The 18,738-nt window shown below is 39.0% G+C and overlaps 1 protein-coding gene across 3 annotated transcripts in view; it reads left to right on the top strand.

The window, feature by feature from the left end:
- spire1a (spire-type actin nucleation factor 1a) overlaps window positions 1-18,738 on the top strand; it is a 51,554-nt gene that overhangs the window by 27,596 nt on the left and 5,220 nt on the right. For 2 of the 3 annotated variants that reach the window (XM_072675976.1, XM_072675975.1), the window contains exons 4-13: window positions 187-312; window positions 6,089-6,163; window positions 6,421-6,585; window positions 9,411-9,497; window positions 10,455-10,584; window positions 12,883-12,921; window positions 14,583-14,630; window positions 16,163-16,338; window positions 17,633-17,726; window positions 17,820-17,962. In XM_072675976.1, coding sequence (XP_072532077.1) covers window positions 187-312; window positions 6,089-6,163; window positions 6,421-6,585; window positions 9,411-9,497; window positions 10,455-10,584; window positions 12,883-12,921; window positions 14,583-14,630; window positions 16,163-16,338; window positions 17,633-17,726; window positions 17,820-17,962 — 1,083 coding nt within the window. The remainder of the gene's footprint in view (window positions 1-186; window positions 313-6,088; window positions 6,164-6,420; window positions 6,586-9,410; window positions 9,498-10,454; window positions 10,585-12,882; window positions 12,922-14,582; window positions 14,631-16,162; window positions 16,339-17,632; window positions 17,727-17,819; window positions 17,963-18,738) is intronic. The other variant, XM_072675977.1, reaches the window with a different exon arrangement.

Here is an 18,738-nt window from a genome sequence, read left to right as displayed (position 1 = left end):
TTTAATAAATGTCCTATGCTGTGTGTTCTTGGGCCTACAGTGTATTAATAAATTATAAGAGATCTAAATTAGAGTACTGATTGAAGCCTTAGGTTTATTGCAGTAGCCATATGATCACTTCCAGAGAAATCAGCCCTGTGATGCTAAAAAGAAATATTTATTTATTTTTCCCCCCTCTTTCTCTAGCTTTGTACATCCCACCTCCCAAGTCCATCAGATGCTCCTAACCACTACCAGGCTGTGTGCCGGGCTCTGTACGCTGAGACCAAGGAGCTGCGCACCTTTTTGGAGAAGATCAAGAGTGCCAAAGAGGTGATGCCTATTATGATACTGATATTATGATACCTGGAGTGACTTATTTTTAAGTCAGGATAGCTAATATATATATGAGAACTTATCATTGCATGCATAAATGGCTCTATTCAAGTGAATGGCAGAGGTGCATGATTGTGTGAATAGGACCATACAGCTTTGTTTGCAGGAAACAGTTGGAACTGCTGCTTTGTTAATCACTATGTCTCAGCTTCTGGATCTCACTGAGTAAAGCCTATGGTAAACCAGTTCCCTCCTGTGCTAAGGGTGCAAAGAGGAGAACTCTGTGTCTGCTAGAGTTGTGCTCCTTCCCTATTATGCATTTTTAAAGATATCCGCCACTCACTTGTTACTCAGTGTTGCATAAGAGAAGGTAACTTTTGTGATCGAGGGGATTTCTATGAACTGTCCCAAAGATTATAAACACTGATGTAAGCCATGATGATTTTAGATAATATTATAAAATCTCTTAAATTGTATTTTCCTGTAAGCACAGAAAAACACAACACTTTGAGTTTTGATGTTTTCATTGTTTGTGTTTTTAAGTGAAGAAAAAGAATTAGTGTGAGTTTGAGTGTGAGAGAGATAGAGAGAGAAAAGGGAAAGAGATAATTACATATGTGGATGCAAAATGAGTTTCTGTAAACTGTCTTGATTAAGAAGATTAGAGGTCTAATTTAAACTCTACAGTTAATGCCAAAGGCCTGCGGTGTGCTTGTTTGCAGCTCTACATATGAAGCGTATCAGAATATTATACTGAATCAGGCACAGGGTCGCTGCAGCTTATTAATATCCTGCTGTGTCAGAATAAAAGCACAGTGTTAATCAACTATGTTATGATTGGAAGCCGAGAGTGGGTGTGCTGTTTCTGAGGTAATATATGATGAAAAGTCTCGTTGAGAAGCCAAGTATTTAAAGTTCCCGTCTGACGTCCAGTTTATGTAATCCTTCCCCTCCTTATTCATGTTAAGGAGGTGGGCTGCTGGTGGAACACAACAAATGCTGAACAGTACAACATACTGAACAATAGCTAGAGATCACAGAGATTCAAACCTGTGTTCTTCTAACCAACTTATTAAAAACTTAAACCATAAAGAATTATGTAAAGAACCTTTACATCAAGTGAAGTTTCCTTAGACCTGTGAAAGGCTTCATTCTCACATCTCTCTGTTACTCTCTATAACATCCCTGTTATAAGTTATGTATGGGCAAAAGTATTGGGACACCTGCTTATATATTGTTAAATCTGAATGAAGGGTGTTAAAATTGGTTTATCCTGCCTTTTTTTTTTTTTTTTAGAACATTAGAGCTTTGAGCATTTGATTGCATTAGTGAGGTCAGGATGTTGGATGATCAGCCTCCCACCTCATCCCCAACTCCCAAATTCATCCCAGGTGAAATTGATAGAGCACCGTTCAGCACCGAACAGTTTCACTGCTCCACAGCTTAATACCAGGGGTCTGTATACCCGTTTAGGCCACATCTGGCATTAGGCATGGTGCCAGTAGGTTCATGTTAATCTGCTCCAGAGAGTCCTATTCTATTGGCAGTATCTCTCTGTCTAGACAAGTTGTGTGTGTGCATTTGCACATCTGTGTCAGTAATGAGTGCTAAAGTAGCTAAATATATTTTTTTAGAAGAGGTGTCCAAGAACATTTGGACATATAGTGTATGTTACTCTTTGGCTCGTCTCTCTGCTGTCTCACCCAGTAGCTGCTTAGCATGGCTAAGGGATAGGGGCTCCTCCACCACTCTGTCCCACTCTGTCAGCTGTTTACTGAGGGATTGGCCTATTACCCGCTTCCTCGTGACTACACTCCCAAGACAGTCAGCAGCGGACAGCATGGTTCTCGCGTCTGCTCACGTAATGGGTTTGTCTATGCTGGGTGTGCCAGTTTGCCTCGGGCTGCTGAAACTTTTTAGTAAAGTTCAGTTCAACCTCTGCCTTATCTGGAATGTAGTTGTGAATGATTCTATCTGAGAATGACCCCAGGCATATCAATACTGCAGAACAGCATGTACAGGGCTACAGCAAGTACTGGCTAGTGGTATTCTGAGACTGTATATACAAAATGATTATCAAACCAAGTGAGCTCTCCATGTAGATGTAATAAGACATTTTAAGACATTACATCTATTCTTATGTTACAAAGAAATAAGCCACAAGAGGCCATTTGGTGGTTATTTTAGCATAATTAAGGGGTATTTAAGCCAACTTTGTGGTAGTAAAAACATACATGGCTTACTGCTTGCTCATTTAACTTCCGTAAAATTTGTTAAAAATGCTGTAGGTACCCAGTTGTGATCCCGAAGGTCTGCCAGATCCGTCACGCTTCGAGCCGGATTTATAACAGTGTCTCAAAAAACAAATTCATCTTAGACGTGCATAACTTCAAAGTTTTGATAAATGTTTTTCTTAACTTTTTTCCAATAAAATTATTTCCTTGAAACCCAAGATGCATATAGCAGCGAAATCTGATCTGACTTTTTATTAGGGCTTTTCTCAAGAACGAATTTAAGAAAAAATTAAGTATTTTCGAAGTATTTTTTATTTCCGTAAATGTACGACCCACACTCGTCTTAGACTGTTAAGAGTTCAGACAGTAAACCTCTAAATTGATCAGTTTAAAAATGTCTTGTTCTTAAAGTACTGTCAGTGCCTAAATAAGGAAAAATGACTTTCCAATGTCATGCCACGTTCTCATATATTCCAAGGATTTCTTTTCTGTTGACCACCATTACTTCAGGTTTGTGTTTACTGGAAATTTCTGTTTGTTTGATTGTCCTTTTTTTGCTCTCAATCCACATTATTTATGATGTAAAATGCAGCACCTGTTTTGTTTTGGGATTTGTTTAATTCCAAGGGCAGTGGTGACTCAGCGGTTAGAGCTCCGGGCTAATGATGACAGGGTTGTGGGTTCGATACCTGGGCTCGGCAAGCTGCCGCTGTTGGGCCCTTGAGCAAGTCCCTTCACCCTCTCTGCTCCCGGGCGCCGCAGCAGTGGTTAATTTGTGAGGGCAACGGAATCCATAATTTTAGAAGCAGATCTGTGAACAATTATACAGTTTAAACACGCATCACAAATTTTACAGACTTTTTGTTAGGACTTTTCTCAAGAACTAATTAAAAATAATTCTTAGGAAGATGTTTGTGAATGAGGCCTATTCTTATGAACGTCTTTGTGTTTATCTTAAGTTTTTCTTTGGAAAGCTTTTGTGAATCTTCCACCCTGGCTGTAATATTTAGAAACCCCTGAAAGCCCTCTTTACCTGGGTGTTAGATCAGGGTTGGATTTAAACTCTTCAGAGGACATGGATTTTGACACCTTGCTGTACCAAAGCTAAACAGTTTAATTCATTATCCCTATAAGCAGCTCCTCCACCATGCTGTATAGCTCATGAAAGACAGCAATAATGCTCCAAAATGATTTCATGAGCAGCATAAATAACTTGCCACTTGTACACTGTACACTGGTACAGATTATGGTGTTTGGTTGCAGGTATAAATATCACTGATATTTACAATGATCCAATCAGGGCCTTTAGTGTTTAAGGGGATTAGTGTATGAGTGATCTAGATTCTAGTCTTGTGTAGGCTTGTTGGTACAGAATGTGTTCAGATATATGTAAAGAAGTAGCATGTAAACACCATGCATTTCAAACAGCTTTCCCTTATGGATGTTCCCAGGCATTCAGCCAAATGATACGATTAACATATTCATTAAAACACATGACAAAATTCAGCTGCTAACAGCTTCTCACGTCTTGTTTTCTACAGAATAAACAGGGAGTTCAGATTGCAGCCAGCAGGCAGATGTGGGTGAGATGGAAACTGCTGCAGTGGCTTTAGAGAGAAGAGGATAGAAATGGAGTGGGAGAGGGATGCTTAGACGGTAGAGGAATTTTAAAGCAGTGGAATCAGCATTCTCTACAGCTCTGCAAGGGGTCCCTCTGAAGTGAGGCTGACTGACAGGAAGAGTCTGATCTGGCTCTGATGTTTCATGCAGCCCCAGGCCATCGAAGACCCAGAATCCCTTTGTGAATGTGTGTGTTTCATATATATGAGACAGGCAGTCTGCTTTTTTGCAGCATTTCTGATTAAAAGTTACTGAACACAAGAAAGATAAAGGGGTTAAAGAGAGTCAGTCGCTGTGTTATTTTTATGATAATGTGGCTGTAATGGCTTAAGGGTGCCATAGAATAAATTTATTAAGTATGTTAAGTTGTTCTTTGATGTATAAATAGTAAGTGTGTTTCAGGGAATGAACAATGCTCAGATGCAGGTTTACAAACCTATTTACAACCTTGTCATTTAGCCTCAGAAAGTACCAGTGCTGTTTGCTTCCATGCTTGGTGCAGTGCGTTTGCGCCCCCCCCCCCCCCCCCTTTTGAAGTGTTTTTAGCTGAGATGATAAAAGCTGATCGGCTAGGGTTAGCTTTTAACTAGGGTTAAAAAGGGGTGGAAATGTCTGATAAATTTCCAGTAAATTACTGAAACCTTCCATGGGAACTTTAGCTCGGGAACGTTAGCTCGGAAACTTTGGGAATTTATGGGATTTTAATATTGGATCATTTAAAGGAACTTTATCATACACTATCATCAATGCACTGTTTTTGTCAGCAGCAGACATGAATGCCTATAAATACAAATAAATTTTCCATGGGAATTAACAGGTACTTTTGGGAATTAACTGGAAATAAAATGGGAATATTCTAAGATAAAGATGAGAAACATGCATATAGTTGGTAAAAATATACTGATTTATATAAGTCATCTGGACATATGCTGTACATGTGATGGAGGAATGAACAGAGGAATACAGGGCCCTTCAGTGTGTAATGTGCCTGGGATTGAGGAGCAGCTTTGCTCTTCAACTGTTTTGGTATCATTTGGTATTATGTGTAAGTTTCTTACATTTAGCTTTGAATATTTCTATTTTATTCTTGTTAATTCTGTTTAATTCCCATAATTACCTGTTAATTCACGTAAATTTCCATGGTAAATTTCCCAACTTTGAAAAATTTGCAGCCCTGCTTTTAACTTAATACCTGCTCACTTCCCTGGCTTTAGCTTCCTTGCCTGGAGAGTTTGAGTTAACTTTCTGCAAAAACCTGTACAGGAAAAACCATGGTCAAAAGGCTTGGTTCCTGTAGCAACCCGCAATCCCAAAACTAGCCTGGCTGCGATGTGCTCATTTAAGGAAACTGACTAAGAGTGTTCAAAACACCATATTCTCACTAAGCTCAAAAGGCTTTCGCTAGTGGGCTGGTTGTATGTAAATTTGGGGTGTGTAAATGTGCCAGTACTTTATGGAACGGTCTTGGGGTTTTGAAATCCATGTGTTTTACAGGTCTGTTTTGGTTACTGTTCTGGACAGGTTATTTTTGATACTCTAATTGATTTGGTTAATAGTGTGAATAGTGTAATTCTTAATTGGTAGTGGCAGCCCTGTAGTGAAACAGTCATGGATGTATTTTGGGAAGGCCACAGCCTTTGTCCTCACAGTTCCCCTGTTGTAGTAACTCTTTTACAGTGAGTGGTTCAGCTGTGTTGGCAGAGGTGCAGACAGTTAAAAAGCCACATTAGCTGCACATTGATTGCGTCCCGCAGCGTTTGGTTCGATGTTGACACAATTTGATATACTCTCACAAGAGCACAGATCAATTTACAGTCACCCAGGATGAATAAAACAACAAATGCTTTTTCTGTAGATGTGCTATAGCTAAATCTCTCACCAGTTACATGAATTTTCACACTGATTTCATTTTCTTTCAGAATTTGAGGCGTATGGAGGGAGACATCCCTGAGGAGCCTGTCAAAGACCTGAATGAGCTGCAGAATGCTGATTGGGTAAGAGCAAGTTTCTTCAAGCCCCCGTAAGTTTAAATATAGCAACTAGAATCTGACTCAGTGCTGAATGTGGGCACTGGTGTATTGCTGTAGGATTCTTGTCACTGTTCTGAAGCTGTGAGCAAGGCGGTGCTTTGTTTGGTTTTATAAATGTCATTTAAAGCTCTTAATAAGCATGCGTGTCTGTGTGTGAGTGTGTGTGTGTAGCCTGCACGTGTATGCTTCCTGATGCACGTATATGATTTTGTGCTCTCCAGGCACGGTTCTGGGTGCAGGTGATGAGGGACCTGAGGAACGGAGTGAAGCTGAAGAAGGTTCAGGAGCGACAGTATAACCCTCTGCCCATCGAGTTTCAACTCACTCCCTATGAGATGCTCATGGATGACATCCGCTCAAAGCGTTACAAACTCCGCAAAGTTATGGTATGTGTGTGTGTGTGTGTGTGTATGTGTGTGTATAGTATACAAGCATCAATTGTTGATTAAAAAGTTCATTGTGGAGAATAGATATTCTATAAATTATGATCTCTAATTGAGTTACATTGTACACCACGTTTGCAAACAGCCAGAAAACAACCCCCAGCCCATTTCAACAGTCATGTCATGGACCCCACCCTTCCTGCCTCCCGGCCTTAATCAGTTCTCATTATGCAACTGAATGAACTCAATACAGCCATCCTTTTTCTTTCTTGTGTTCAAAAATGGTGAGAATATTTTAACCCACTATCATGATTTGAGTCGATTCATGGGCTGGAAGTATTGTTACACACCTAATGCAGAAAAGTACCTTTTTCTCTTTGCTTAAACTAATGGTCCACACAGTACCCATAGTACAGTACAGTACAGGTACAGATACAGGTATCTCAGACTTGTTCTCATCTGGTATGAAAATGACTTTTATCTAAGGTCACGTTTTTATGTGCTTGCTGCTTTTATTTACCAATTTCAGCTACTGGTTAAAACATCATTATTAGACTTTTTTTAAACCTTGTAATAAACCGCGTAATAAGGGGAATAGCATTCAGTGTTTCCACTCTGGGCATGGCTTGCTGCTTACTGCACTATGGAACTTTGGGGAAGGAGGCAGGATGACGCTCGCAGAAACTGCATAATGCTAACCATATTCATGTAAAATCCTATAATATTACTCTCCTGCCTCAATCCATATGCTTCTTTCACTATCAGTGATGGTTCTGCATCTCTCAGCTTGTCCAGAAATGCATGTGTAAAGTTTGTCTTTTAGGTGTTCAAAGCATGAATTCCACTTCTTGACTGTAACAGGATCCCAGAAGCATGAAACACCAATTATCAGTTAATTCTGCTTTACAGTAGCTGTGGTTGAGCAACCCACTATGCGTTTAAGCTTTTGTTAAAGATTTAGCCATGAAAACATTTAGTGGGGTATATAAAAGGGTGTGTTAACTTGTTATGGCAAGTTCATGTTTTGGGTTCCATAATTAGTTTGTATTTAAAATTGTTAATGGACATGTGTTTATTTTAATATTTTTATCAAATAAAAAATATAGTTAATTCAACAGGCAAAAAGGTGTGTACATACGCATATTTATATATAACCTGCTAACAATTGTTCTGACAATATTGCGGTGAACTGCTAACATAAGCAAAAGGAGGATGAGCTTGGATGTGCCATGTTGTTTTGGGTGGATTCCCAAAAGTGTCTTAAGAAGTAAATTCTTCTGAGATTTTTTTTCATAAGGTCATCATTAAGAAAAAAGGCTGATAACTATTATTATTATGAACTGTTATTCAAAAATCTTATTTTGAATTTTCTTTTTTTCCAAAATATTGTAGGAAGAAAAATGTAAATTGCAATTGGTATTCTGGAAAGAAATGTTCTTTAATATTTTCCTAACCTTATGATAGGCTCACACTTGCACTGTTGTCTGTGTACTGTGTCTACAAACATTAAAATAGCTTTTTGATGTCGTGCCACAGTTCCCATACTTTCGAAAAAGCATTGTTTTCCTGTTGGCTGTTTTCTCCACCATCACATGTAGTTATTGTTTACAGAACCTTTTGTACACTTAGTTTTCTTCTTCTTTTTTTTCTAATTTGGTCTCTATCCTTTGCACAGAGTTTACTGATTATTGGAAAGTTAAAAAAAAAAAGAAAGTTTTTGATAAGCTGCAAAATGCAGCATAAAAGGCTACATTGTTAATGGCAACAAAAGGAAACAATAAAGAATAATGTCTTAGTAAGAATTAGTAATACGATTTCTGGATGTTTGAGAGTTTTATTTGATAATTGCTTTGAGGAACAATCTTGTGAACAAGTTTTTATCTTTGATGTTTATCTCAAGATTCTTCATTCGTCTTAGGAAATTTTATGAATCCAGCCTACAGTATATATATTGTTTAGTTCCTAGCAGTGTTAAATGAGGTTGTTAGAGTTCTTCATTTTCTATCACAAATGTAAAGGACATTCTCTGAATGTAGTCAGGAAGCACTTTGCTTTTTAGAGCTATTTTGGTAACTTTTGTGTTTTCAGGTCAAACAGGGAAGGCTGGTTTATAACTTTCCCATTTTCATTCTTTCCTTCTTGACTGAGAGCAGGCAGAGTTTTTATTGTTCCGTGTGCCAGCGATTTACTGAGAGCAATGTTTGCTCTTCTTATCAGATGATGACTTGGCTTTTCTTTGAGTTGAATGGTAAGAATGTTTTTTTTTTTTTTTTTTTTTTTTTTTTTTTTCCTCACCAGATCAAGTCTGTACCGTACCATAGGATGGTACCGTACCACGTCAGAATATAGGCCTACTGTATATTTAATCGCGTGGGGGGGAGAGAACAACAGCGATACGATATGAGTTATTACAGAAAAGTTGTAGAACAGTATAGAGGAAAAAGCCTGCTGAGATCTGTCACGTCAGAGCTGATACTGATTCAAATGTGATAGCTGTGTGAGGTAATAGGTCAACTTTTATTTGCCTCATACACCTTTGCCCCACGTAACTGATACCTGAGTTATTAGGAGTTTGTGTTTAATGTTGTTGGTCCTTATGAAATGCCTATTTTTATGTTGTTTCTCTCTGTAAAAACACAACTTTTGGCAGACCTTTGGTCCACCTTTGGCAGATACACTTGTTGAGTTACAAGCCATTGTGTCTTTCTGTTGCTACTGTGAAGAAGAAGCCTGCCTGTCACTGCAGAGTGATAGCACTCTTAACCGCGTTGCGTGTGAAGAGACTTGAATCTGACCATTGACACCTGTCCTCCTTCTGTCTTCTACAGGTGAATGGTGACATTCCTCCCAGGTTAAAGAAAAGTGCACATGAGGTCATACTGGAATTTATACGGTCTAGGCCACCGCTTAATCCTGTGAGTTTACACATACATGCACTAACAAAACAAAAACAAAAGGAACACAAGGTAATAATCAAGTTGGATTCACCTAGTAATAATAATTGTATTATTTTCTATTAGAAATATGTTAAAATGATTATACATACAGCATTAAATTTTACAGCGTAAGGTAATTTACACACACACAAAAAAATATATAGGTATTTCATTCAACATTTGCCTCAGAATGAAACACACTTCTAAAAAAAACAATGACAAGCTCTGTAATTAATGGCTAGTTTATATCACCATTGTAAGCTAGCTGAATATTCTTGCATAGTTTTACACTGTAAAAGAAACCCTGTAATTATTCCTGAGTCTTACTAGATAGTGTTGCTGACCTGTTGTGTCCGTTCAATGCCAAGTTTGAGCTCCTGTACTGATGACATGGTACAGGAAAAGCTGTGGTTATGAGGCCTGTTTCGCATAGCAACCACCAGTATCAACAACACTGTATTCTCCCATCACTGTTGCATGCAATAATTTCCTCAGTTTTGACTAGAACTTGTTGTAAAGAGCTGGTTGTATTTCAATTTTGGGGGGTTTTGGAGTTCGTCCAGCTCTGATTTGGTTATGCTTTCTTTTTTCTTTTGAAAGCAGAGACAACTGTGTTTGAGGTTCACAATATGTCAGTTCCATGTACTGAACTCTCATTATTTAGCTATACTCTATGTATACATTTCTTCACTGCTATCGTATATTATTAATTTTATATTAATTTTATATTATATTAATTTTAATTTAATATTATACATTTTAATTCCAAACGTTTTGAATGGTAGTGTGTTGATTTTTATTGTATCTGTACTGCATTTTGTTTTGAGGAAGCACACTTTTGGAATACATCAAGAAACTTGGAAGGGCTTGGAAATGCCCTGCATGCTTTTCTCTGACATGAATTAACTCTCATAATCTTTGTACTTATGTCTGTAGGTCTCAGCTCGAAAGCTAAAGCCACACCCTCCAAGACCCCCTAGCCTTCATGAGCGCATACTGGAGGAGATAAAAGCCGAGAGGAAGCTCAGGCCCGTCTCTCCTGATATGATCCGCAGGAGCCGGCTTGGTTAGTGATCTTTCAACAATGTACATACTAAAGAGATACTAAAAGCACAACATGCAAATACAATTCCAAATAAAACCTTTTCCACTGTGCCTATGTGAATGATTACAGTGCTTTTTCTAGTAGCTTTATTTGTCCATGCACATCTCGCTTTGTCCACTTAAGAGGTCAGATGAAGCTGTAGGCTAATAAAGTGTGCCTCATATAGTGCTATTAGCTAAAATGCTGTAAGAATGTCATGTCATTTATCAAGAGGCGAGTGTATGAGTGTAATTCAGCCAGATAAGGGAGAGTTCGGTTCAGGTCATTCCATGCGGCAGTGTGGATGTGTGACAGTGTGCCATTCTCTCATGCATGGCTGCCTCTGCTGCTGCTCCAACGTTGTCTCGTGAATTTGTTATTTGGCCCTGGCTCTCTTCTCCATGCTAATGCCTCATCCTTAGACTGTTCTGCTTGTGGCTTCTTACCAACAAACATTGATTAATCTTTCATTTCCTTTCACTTTGCATGTTCTCCTACTACTGATCCAGACTATAAGAAATTTGAACTTAATATAATGTTATCGTGTGCCAGCTGTTTATTGATTTGAGCTACACAGTTTAGTTCGAGCTTTGTCTGTGTGCCAATGTTATGCAGCCAAAATCTTTCGTTCATTTTTAGCTTTTGCTTGTGGCTGTTATTTGATAAATTTGAAACAATGTAATTCGCTGATTGATTAAAAAATCTAAGGTTGAGGAAAAGGATTGCTTTTAATCATGGCTTTCTGTTTTGCAAGGGTGTAATCGACTTAGTACAGTATCAGAGAATTACAAAAGTAAGCATTTGAATAAGCTGTGTATTACTGAAAACTATGTTCATAGGTGAATAGTATTCAGGTAACTCTTCAATCAGGTGGGTCTTATGTTATTAAGCACATTGAATCCAAACATTGTAGGAGGTAGTTTGTGCATTTCTGCTGCATTTGTACTACATTTGGATTGAGCATGTATTTGGAATATAAGTTTCAACAAAGTCTAAGGCTCGGTATGTGTAGTACATACCAACAACACATGAAATAGTAATAATCTAATCAAATTTCAGAATGTCAGAATCAAGACTCTAGTCTGCAAGTATGTCATTACATTTTTACTATTTTCTATGAATATATTTATAACGTTTGACTAAATAACTATATTCAATACTATGGTTTTCTTTAAAGGTGCTGTATACAGTTCTGGAGAACAAAAATATTTAATATTTGAACTCAACAGCAAAACAAACACACCCCTTCAGTACTTCTTCAGAATCTCCCCCTCCCCAGATCTAAGTATAAGTAGCCATAAAACACTTTGCAAATTTTGTACGGTCAAATATCTTGATGCAACATTTTTGAACACTTGGCAGACACACAGCCTCCCCCCGCCTTGCTCATGGGCAAGTACGCCACTTGTTGCTGATTGTCTAGGGTAATGTTGTGTTTCTTGGTCCGAGCCATTTTGTTAGTTTTCCATTCACGGAGCCAGGGCTGAGAATAAACCCAGGACAACTTTCGCAAGGAAACATTTGTTGAACAAAAAGCATATTTAACTGAAACACTGTATTTAAGGCACTGTATACGGCTCAGACATAACAGCAGGCATACCTAAAGAAAAGTACAACAAGGCTGCCTGTAATATTTGTGAAAAGCACTTCTCTGAGTAAAAAAAATGGTTTAGATAGTTTACAGTAATCACCATTTTCCATTATTTATTATATTATTATATTATTATTTAATAATTCCATTTTCCAACTTTCACAAGCTACTTTTTAAACTAGTAGTTTCTTACTGTTTGTCATTTGATGTTTTGGCAACTTCTGTAAAGAGCTCTTGGTGTGCAATAAAATGTTGGAGGTTTCAGTTATGTAAACACACTAAACAGTCTTTGGAGTATTTTGCTGTAGTTATTTAAACATTACAATATTTTTGAGACACCATATATGCATATTGTGTGATTTTGAGCTAATCTAAAAAATCGAAATCTATAATAGTGAAGAGAAAAGTCTATATTCTGAATTGTTTTGGGTCGTATTGGAGTTACATATAATGGCATGTATGAGGTAGTAGTCCTGTATGACCAACTTAACCTAAGATCGTTATTAGAACAAAAATCAAGCATAAATCATTTTTTTTACAACGGAAACTCTACTCTGCTATTTTCTGTTTTTTTTGTTTGTTGTTTGTAACATTTAAAACCTGTTACTTTGTAACTAACTCATGGCCTCATTTATTCTTTCCCTCTCCTTTCCTTTTTCTCCTGTAACACTGTCCTGATCTCTCATTAGTGCGACCGCTTAGCATGTCTGTGAGTTTTGACTCCTCAGGTAAAGACTCAGTATAGCTTCTTTACCGTGGTTCTCTGATCCCGTAGTTGATGTTGTGATAGACTTCCTGGTTCAGTTGCTTTTTCCCCCTCACGTTCTGCGTGCAGTTTAGAGCAGAAGCTTTCACTGTGGTGCACCCACGCTCTCCTGAAGAGAAAAGGAGTCGAAAGGAGGAATGGGTCAATGCAGTGTCCTCAGCCAAAGCAATATCTCCATTACATCAGGGTCACTTTGCCATTCTGTCGATATGTCCAGTCTCTTGTCAGGAAGCACTGAAAATCGAGACCCTATATCCTGTTTTTCCCCCACAGCCACTGATGAAGCAGCATGAGCACCTTCAAGCCTCATCAGTGTAGATATTACACAATACAGTAGTCAAGTACAGTATTTTCAGAAGGGCTCAGCCTCAGACACCTCTAACGTCACCAATTGGATGGTGTCCATGATCTGCCGCATTTGCCAGGGTTATTATTTTTTTTCATTGAACATTGCATTTTATGATCTACTATTTATGATAGTCGTGTTAGCCAGCCTGCTAATTGCTAAGTTGGCTCCAAGCACAGCTCTGCACAGAGATCCAACCACAGCAGTTCTACTCTGCTTTGCCATGACTTAGTTTGTAGCACTGTGCTCTTGCTAGGATTGTGTTATCTAAAATATAATATTTTATTACTTTGTGTTTCTATTTTTTTTGGTTAGCTAACAGTAATGTGCTAACCGCACCAAAATGGAGGGCTTTTGGCCCAGCCCCAGAAAATAATGTCTAGTGTGATCATAGCTCAACACTACCGTAGTCACCAATATTTGCCTACCTCCTTAGCATGTTTAAAATGGAAGTTACGTTAATGTTAATATAAGAATTGTAGTGTTAGCCCTTGGCTATATCAAGTATTAGTTATAATATTCCATTAAATGTTGGGTACCATAATAAGCTTTTTATTAAAATTGTTTGTTTAATAAAATTAACCTTTGACCGCATTTCAGGACATATTACGTTCCACTGGTGTTGGTGGTACTCTTAGATTAGCTGAGTGGCTGTCTTGCTCTCTCTTAGGTTGTAAAGGAGAGGGAACAGGGATTAATCATAACGCTGACCTCAACTCTCACAGCCAGCTTTCCACAGTAATCCCAGGAGTCAAGGCCAGATGATGCTGGACTCGCAATTACATAACAGCAGCTCCCTTATGCCACAGCTGACCTCAGTGTATCTCTCCTTAGGCTGTGTGTCAGGCCCCTGTGGGCAGTTACCTGAATGCTGGCTCTGACCCTTTCCTCCAGCTCCTTCTCTCTCTCGCTTTGTTTTTTTTAAAGTGTGCCCTTGACCCCCACTGCCACCACACTGCACAGAAAGCTATTGTGATGAGTTGCTGCTTCTTTGCTGTGTTTGCTGCTTCTTTGTGCTGATCTCCAGCTACCACTGTGTGCTGCACTTCCGGAAGCATCTCGTCGCCCTGACAGATGCCGGCTGGCTAACTTCACTGTGTGTTGTGCTTATTGGCTGAGCTCACTGTGTGATTGTGGCTGGTTTGAGTGTGAGTTCGGTTGTGAGAAAGACGTTACCCACCAAGTCACAATACAGCTAAGAAAGGGCAGGCACTGCTAAAGCAGCAACACATTGTTGGTGTTTTTGGGATCATATTGAAGGATATGTTCCTTTCTAGGCGCAGGCAAAAGCATGAGCACTCCTCAAGACTTGTTCCGAAGCTCAGGTAAAGTATCATGAACGCACGCATGAATTTCGGACCGCTCTCACACTCGTTCTAGTGGAGTGTAGAAGATGTGGTTGGATTTTGTTATCTTGAGTATGAGGAAGCTTTCCTCACACTAAGTGTGCATAGGGAGTTGTCTTACACCACACATCCTTTCCTTTCTTTCTTCATCTTGTACACAAAGATTACTTCAGTATCTGTGTGCTTCTATAATTCTGAATCTGAGGGCATCCATATTTAATGAAGTGTTCCTTTTTATGTGCTCTGCTCGCCCACACAACTTATTGGCCGGAAATGGCTGATGACCTATTAAAGATTGCGCCCATGTTTTGCCAATGGTTCCCAACCCTGGTCCTCGAGGACACCCTGTCCTATATGTTTTAGTGGTTTCCTGCTCAAACACTCTGACTTAAATATAAGAAAAGGCATGTTCATTAGCTGATTAGCTGGTTCAGGTGTGTTGGGTGCAGTGTAAACAGTAAAATGTGCAGGGCAGAGGGTCCTCTAGGATCAGGGTCTGGGAGTTTTGATAGTAGTTGTATTATTCATTGTCAGGCCAATTTAAAGTGATAGTGTGAGTTTTGAGGTAACTCAACTCAGTTTGGCCAACAATACATATTCAGCTGAGCCTCAAAAAATGTAAACTTGTAGATGTGCTGTCGCTGAAATTGCTTAAATATTTTTATTTCACCCTTAATCTGTTTACTGTATTCCCATCTGTAGGTTTGACCTTCTTTTATCACATGTGGAGAGGCCTTCCTACACTCAGACTCCTGATCGTGGAGAGCTGTGATGTTGATGGGATTTTAACTTCCCATCCCCTAGTACTTGACTAGCAAGCAGTTAGATGGTTGTGTTATAATGTAGAACGTAGGTGTTTTATGTAGTGTAATTTCATATCTATAGAGTGGCACAGCAGTCTAACTGCCTGCTCATTAAGACTGAGGAGATCATAGGTTAAAATCTCAGGAAGGGCCCAGCTTTAATTTATCATCACATGGGAAGTACTAACCTACAGATGGGAATAAACTGTAAACAGATTTGGGGGGGAAGGGGCACAGAGTAAACATCCGCAGAACTACAAAATGTCAGTTAGGAGAACCTAGGAGATTGCCCTGCAATCCATATCATTTTAAGCCGGCATGACTTTGTTTATTTATGTTTTTACAGTGTATTGCCAGTGTAAAGACTATGTATAGGCTTAGTTAACATAAAACTGATCTTACACTGTTAACTTTGTAAATATCAAACTGACCTGGTAGCTCATTTTGCAAACACGTGCCTGCACTGGCTCAATAGTCTGTATTGCCACAGATCTTGATGTTATCTAAGGATTCCCTAATTGAAATTACATGCAGTATTTCACTGTGACAGAATCACATTGGTTCTGTTCTATAACTGCTCGCAAGTCACAAGTTGGTATCATAGGGCCAGAATTGTGGCATGTTCAGTTAAATGCGTTCTTTTAAATGAGATCTAATTAGCTGCATTGCTGCCCTGTGTCTGACTCTGCCGCATGATTCCTTGTACAGACCTATGCACCCCTGATGCACCCAGGAAGTTGGCGATCAGCACACTTGCCCTGGCTAATGGCACACCACCTGCTCACAGCCCTGTGAATGGAGTTCCGGGGGCTCAGCCACTCTCGCAGAGAAAGAGACTGCTCAAGGCACCGACGCTGGCTGAGCTAGACAGCTCCGACTCTGACGTGAGTGTGTGTGTGTGTATGTTTTGAGTGGGTGCAAATAATGGTGGAAAAACACGAGAATCTTCTAAATGATGAAAACATGAAGCTAATCCAAAGATTGCAACAATGCCACCTAATGTTTTACTTGTTTCGTTTTTATTTGCGGCATGATCATAATTTTTAACAGTTTAGTGGTGAAGGCTGCATAGCTCCTCATTTTGTGAGCGACAGTATTTCATAAGCTGTATTTGAATAAATAAATTCACGTTTTGAGAGAGAAAAACTCTTTACATTCCATATTCACCTACAGAAACTGTCAGGGTTCACATGTATTGGAAATATTAGTGAACTGTTGAGCCTTTGACATTGAAACACAAGTGCCTCACACATATTAGTAAGCAAGTAAGTAAATAATATGTATTATTTTTTGTTTAACTCTTAACACATTTGGAGAAAAAAAGAGGATCTGCAAAGGGATTTTCATTTTATGGAAACACGTTGCATATAGTACTACATGTTAAGAAGTACATCCAGTAAGCATGTGTGTGTAAAACCAGCTTATACTGAAAGTTATACTCACTGTATGTATGTTGCTGTGTATGGAATGGTAATGTCCTGGAAAGGTCCTGGAAAATGTTTCCCAAAAGTATTCCCAAAAAGGTTGGGACCCCTGACTGGGCTTCCTAATGTTGCCCTTTTATGAACTGAAGAGCAGTCTTAACTAAAGCCTATGATTTGGCAGATTATGCACATGAAAGCTGTCTCAGAATATTATAGCATAATTCTATATGACTGATGTGCTTCATGGCCAGTAAAATGGCTCTTTGGCTCATTAAATAGCTAATAATGTTTTTTATATAAAAAACCTCAAATAACATAATTTTTTAATATTTGGATATATGTTGGTATGTTTCAAGTGTTCATTTAGACTAAAATAAATGAACCATCTGTAAAGAAGCAGTAATCAGCAATGAAAAAATTAATCCGTGCACTCTTAGTATTGTCTGCCCACTACTGCACCTTGAAAATAGATTGATGTTAGTGACCATTTTTCTTCAATGCTCACTGTTTTGCTGCCAATCAGAGTATTACATTTGCCATCCAATGATGGCACACCCTGGGTATAGTTCTTTTGCACACTGTTTTTACCTTTAATATAAAAATTCATGTACAGTAACTGGCAAAATGAGTCTGTTAAATTACAGGACCTCGATCACTTGATGGTGTAATGGATCAGCAGGTTACAGTTAAAATATGAAGTGCAGTTCGAGGAATGTTGTTGTGCTAGTTGTAATGTACAGTTCTCTGCCCACAGGAGGAGCCTAGCACCCGTCGATCGGCCAGCAGCTCCAGCATGTCCACCTCGATGGTGGACGACACCTCTCCAGAGCCTGTTATGGACAAGAAGAGTAAGGCTTAGATTGATATATTTAGGAAAAGTAATGTTCATGTAATGCTTAATGTATAGTTAATTTTCCTCACTTTCTTTATTTTCTCAATAGCTCCACCGCAATTCCTTCCCATATCCTCCACCCCACAGCCTGACCGCCGTACTGCTTCTCAGCGGAGGCACTCTATAGAGAAGGAGGCCCCCACCAGTGTCCGGCCGTTTGTGCCTCCGTCTCGCCAGACCTCCAAATCGCTGGTATGTTACGGTTTCCCTGGAGATGTCCCACAGATTCAGACCCTTTTATTAAAATCAGCCCACACAAATGTTGTTATGTATTTTACTATGATCCAGCCTGGTGTAACCTCTTGTGAAGGCACTTTGAGGACAGTGTACAGTGAAGTCAGTATAAAGCTGTAGGCTGTCATCACAGACAAAGCCATAACACTAATCAGATTCACAGGACTGACAGCACATCAAGTACTGTAGACAAGGCAGAGGGAGGGAGGCTAGGGAATCAGTTATTTAAGGTTTTTTTTAAATAAAAATCATACTGGTTAACGAGTGCTGAGCCAAGCTGTTGTAATGTGCATGAAATCCTACTGCTCATAGCACTACTCGATCTTTAACACTTGGAACTTTTTAGCATAGCTCATGTGTCTGTAGTTTAAGCTGTTAGGAATTTTACTTGGAGTTAACAGTCAGTGGATTGATGAATAAGGATAAGCTTGAATTAAGTCAGATTGGTGGGACTAGTTTTATTTTGAATTACCATGATGTAGCTGCTTTTTATAAACTATTTAGGGCAGCATTATGAGTGTTAATTTTCCTGCTCCTGAGCTCCCTCTACAGTCACAAAGTCGCTAATGGACACGCAGTACACATGCATTTTAGGACAAGCTGAGAGATACAGAGCCAGCATGTGAATGTAAAAGAAGCATGTGGACTGGTAGAGTAATATTTCAAGATTTTGCACAAATATAACTCAAAAAGCATCACACAGTTTTTGCAAGTGCTAACTTCCCACTTTACCA

This window comes from Salminus brasiliensis, chromosome 3, assembly GCF_030463535.1.
Source record: "Salminus brasiliensis chromosome 3, fSalBra1.hap2, whole genome shotgun sequence".
Classification (NCBI taxonomy): Eukaryota; Metazoa; Chordata; class Actinopteri; order Characiformes; family Bryconidae; genus Salminus; species Salminus brasiliensis.
The sequence above is the reverse complement of the archived record's forward strand: the minus strand, read 5'-3'. Positions and strand labels throughout refer to the sequence as shown.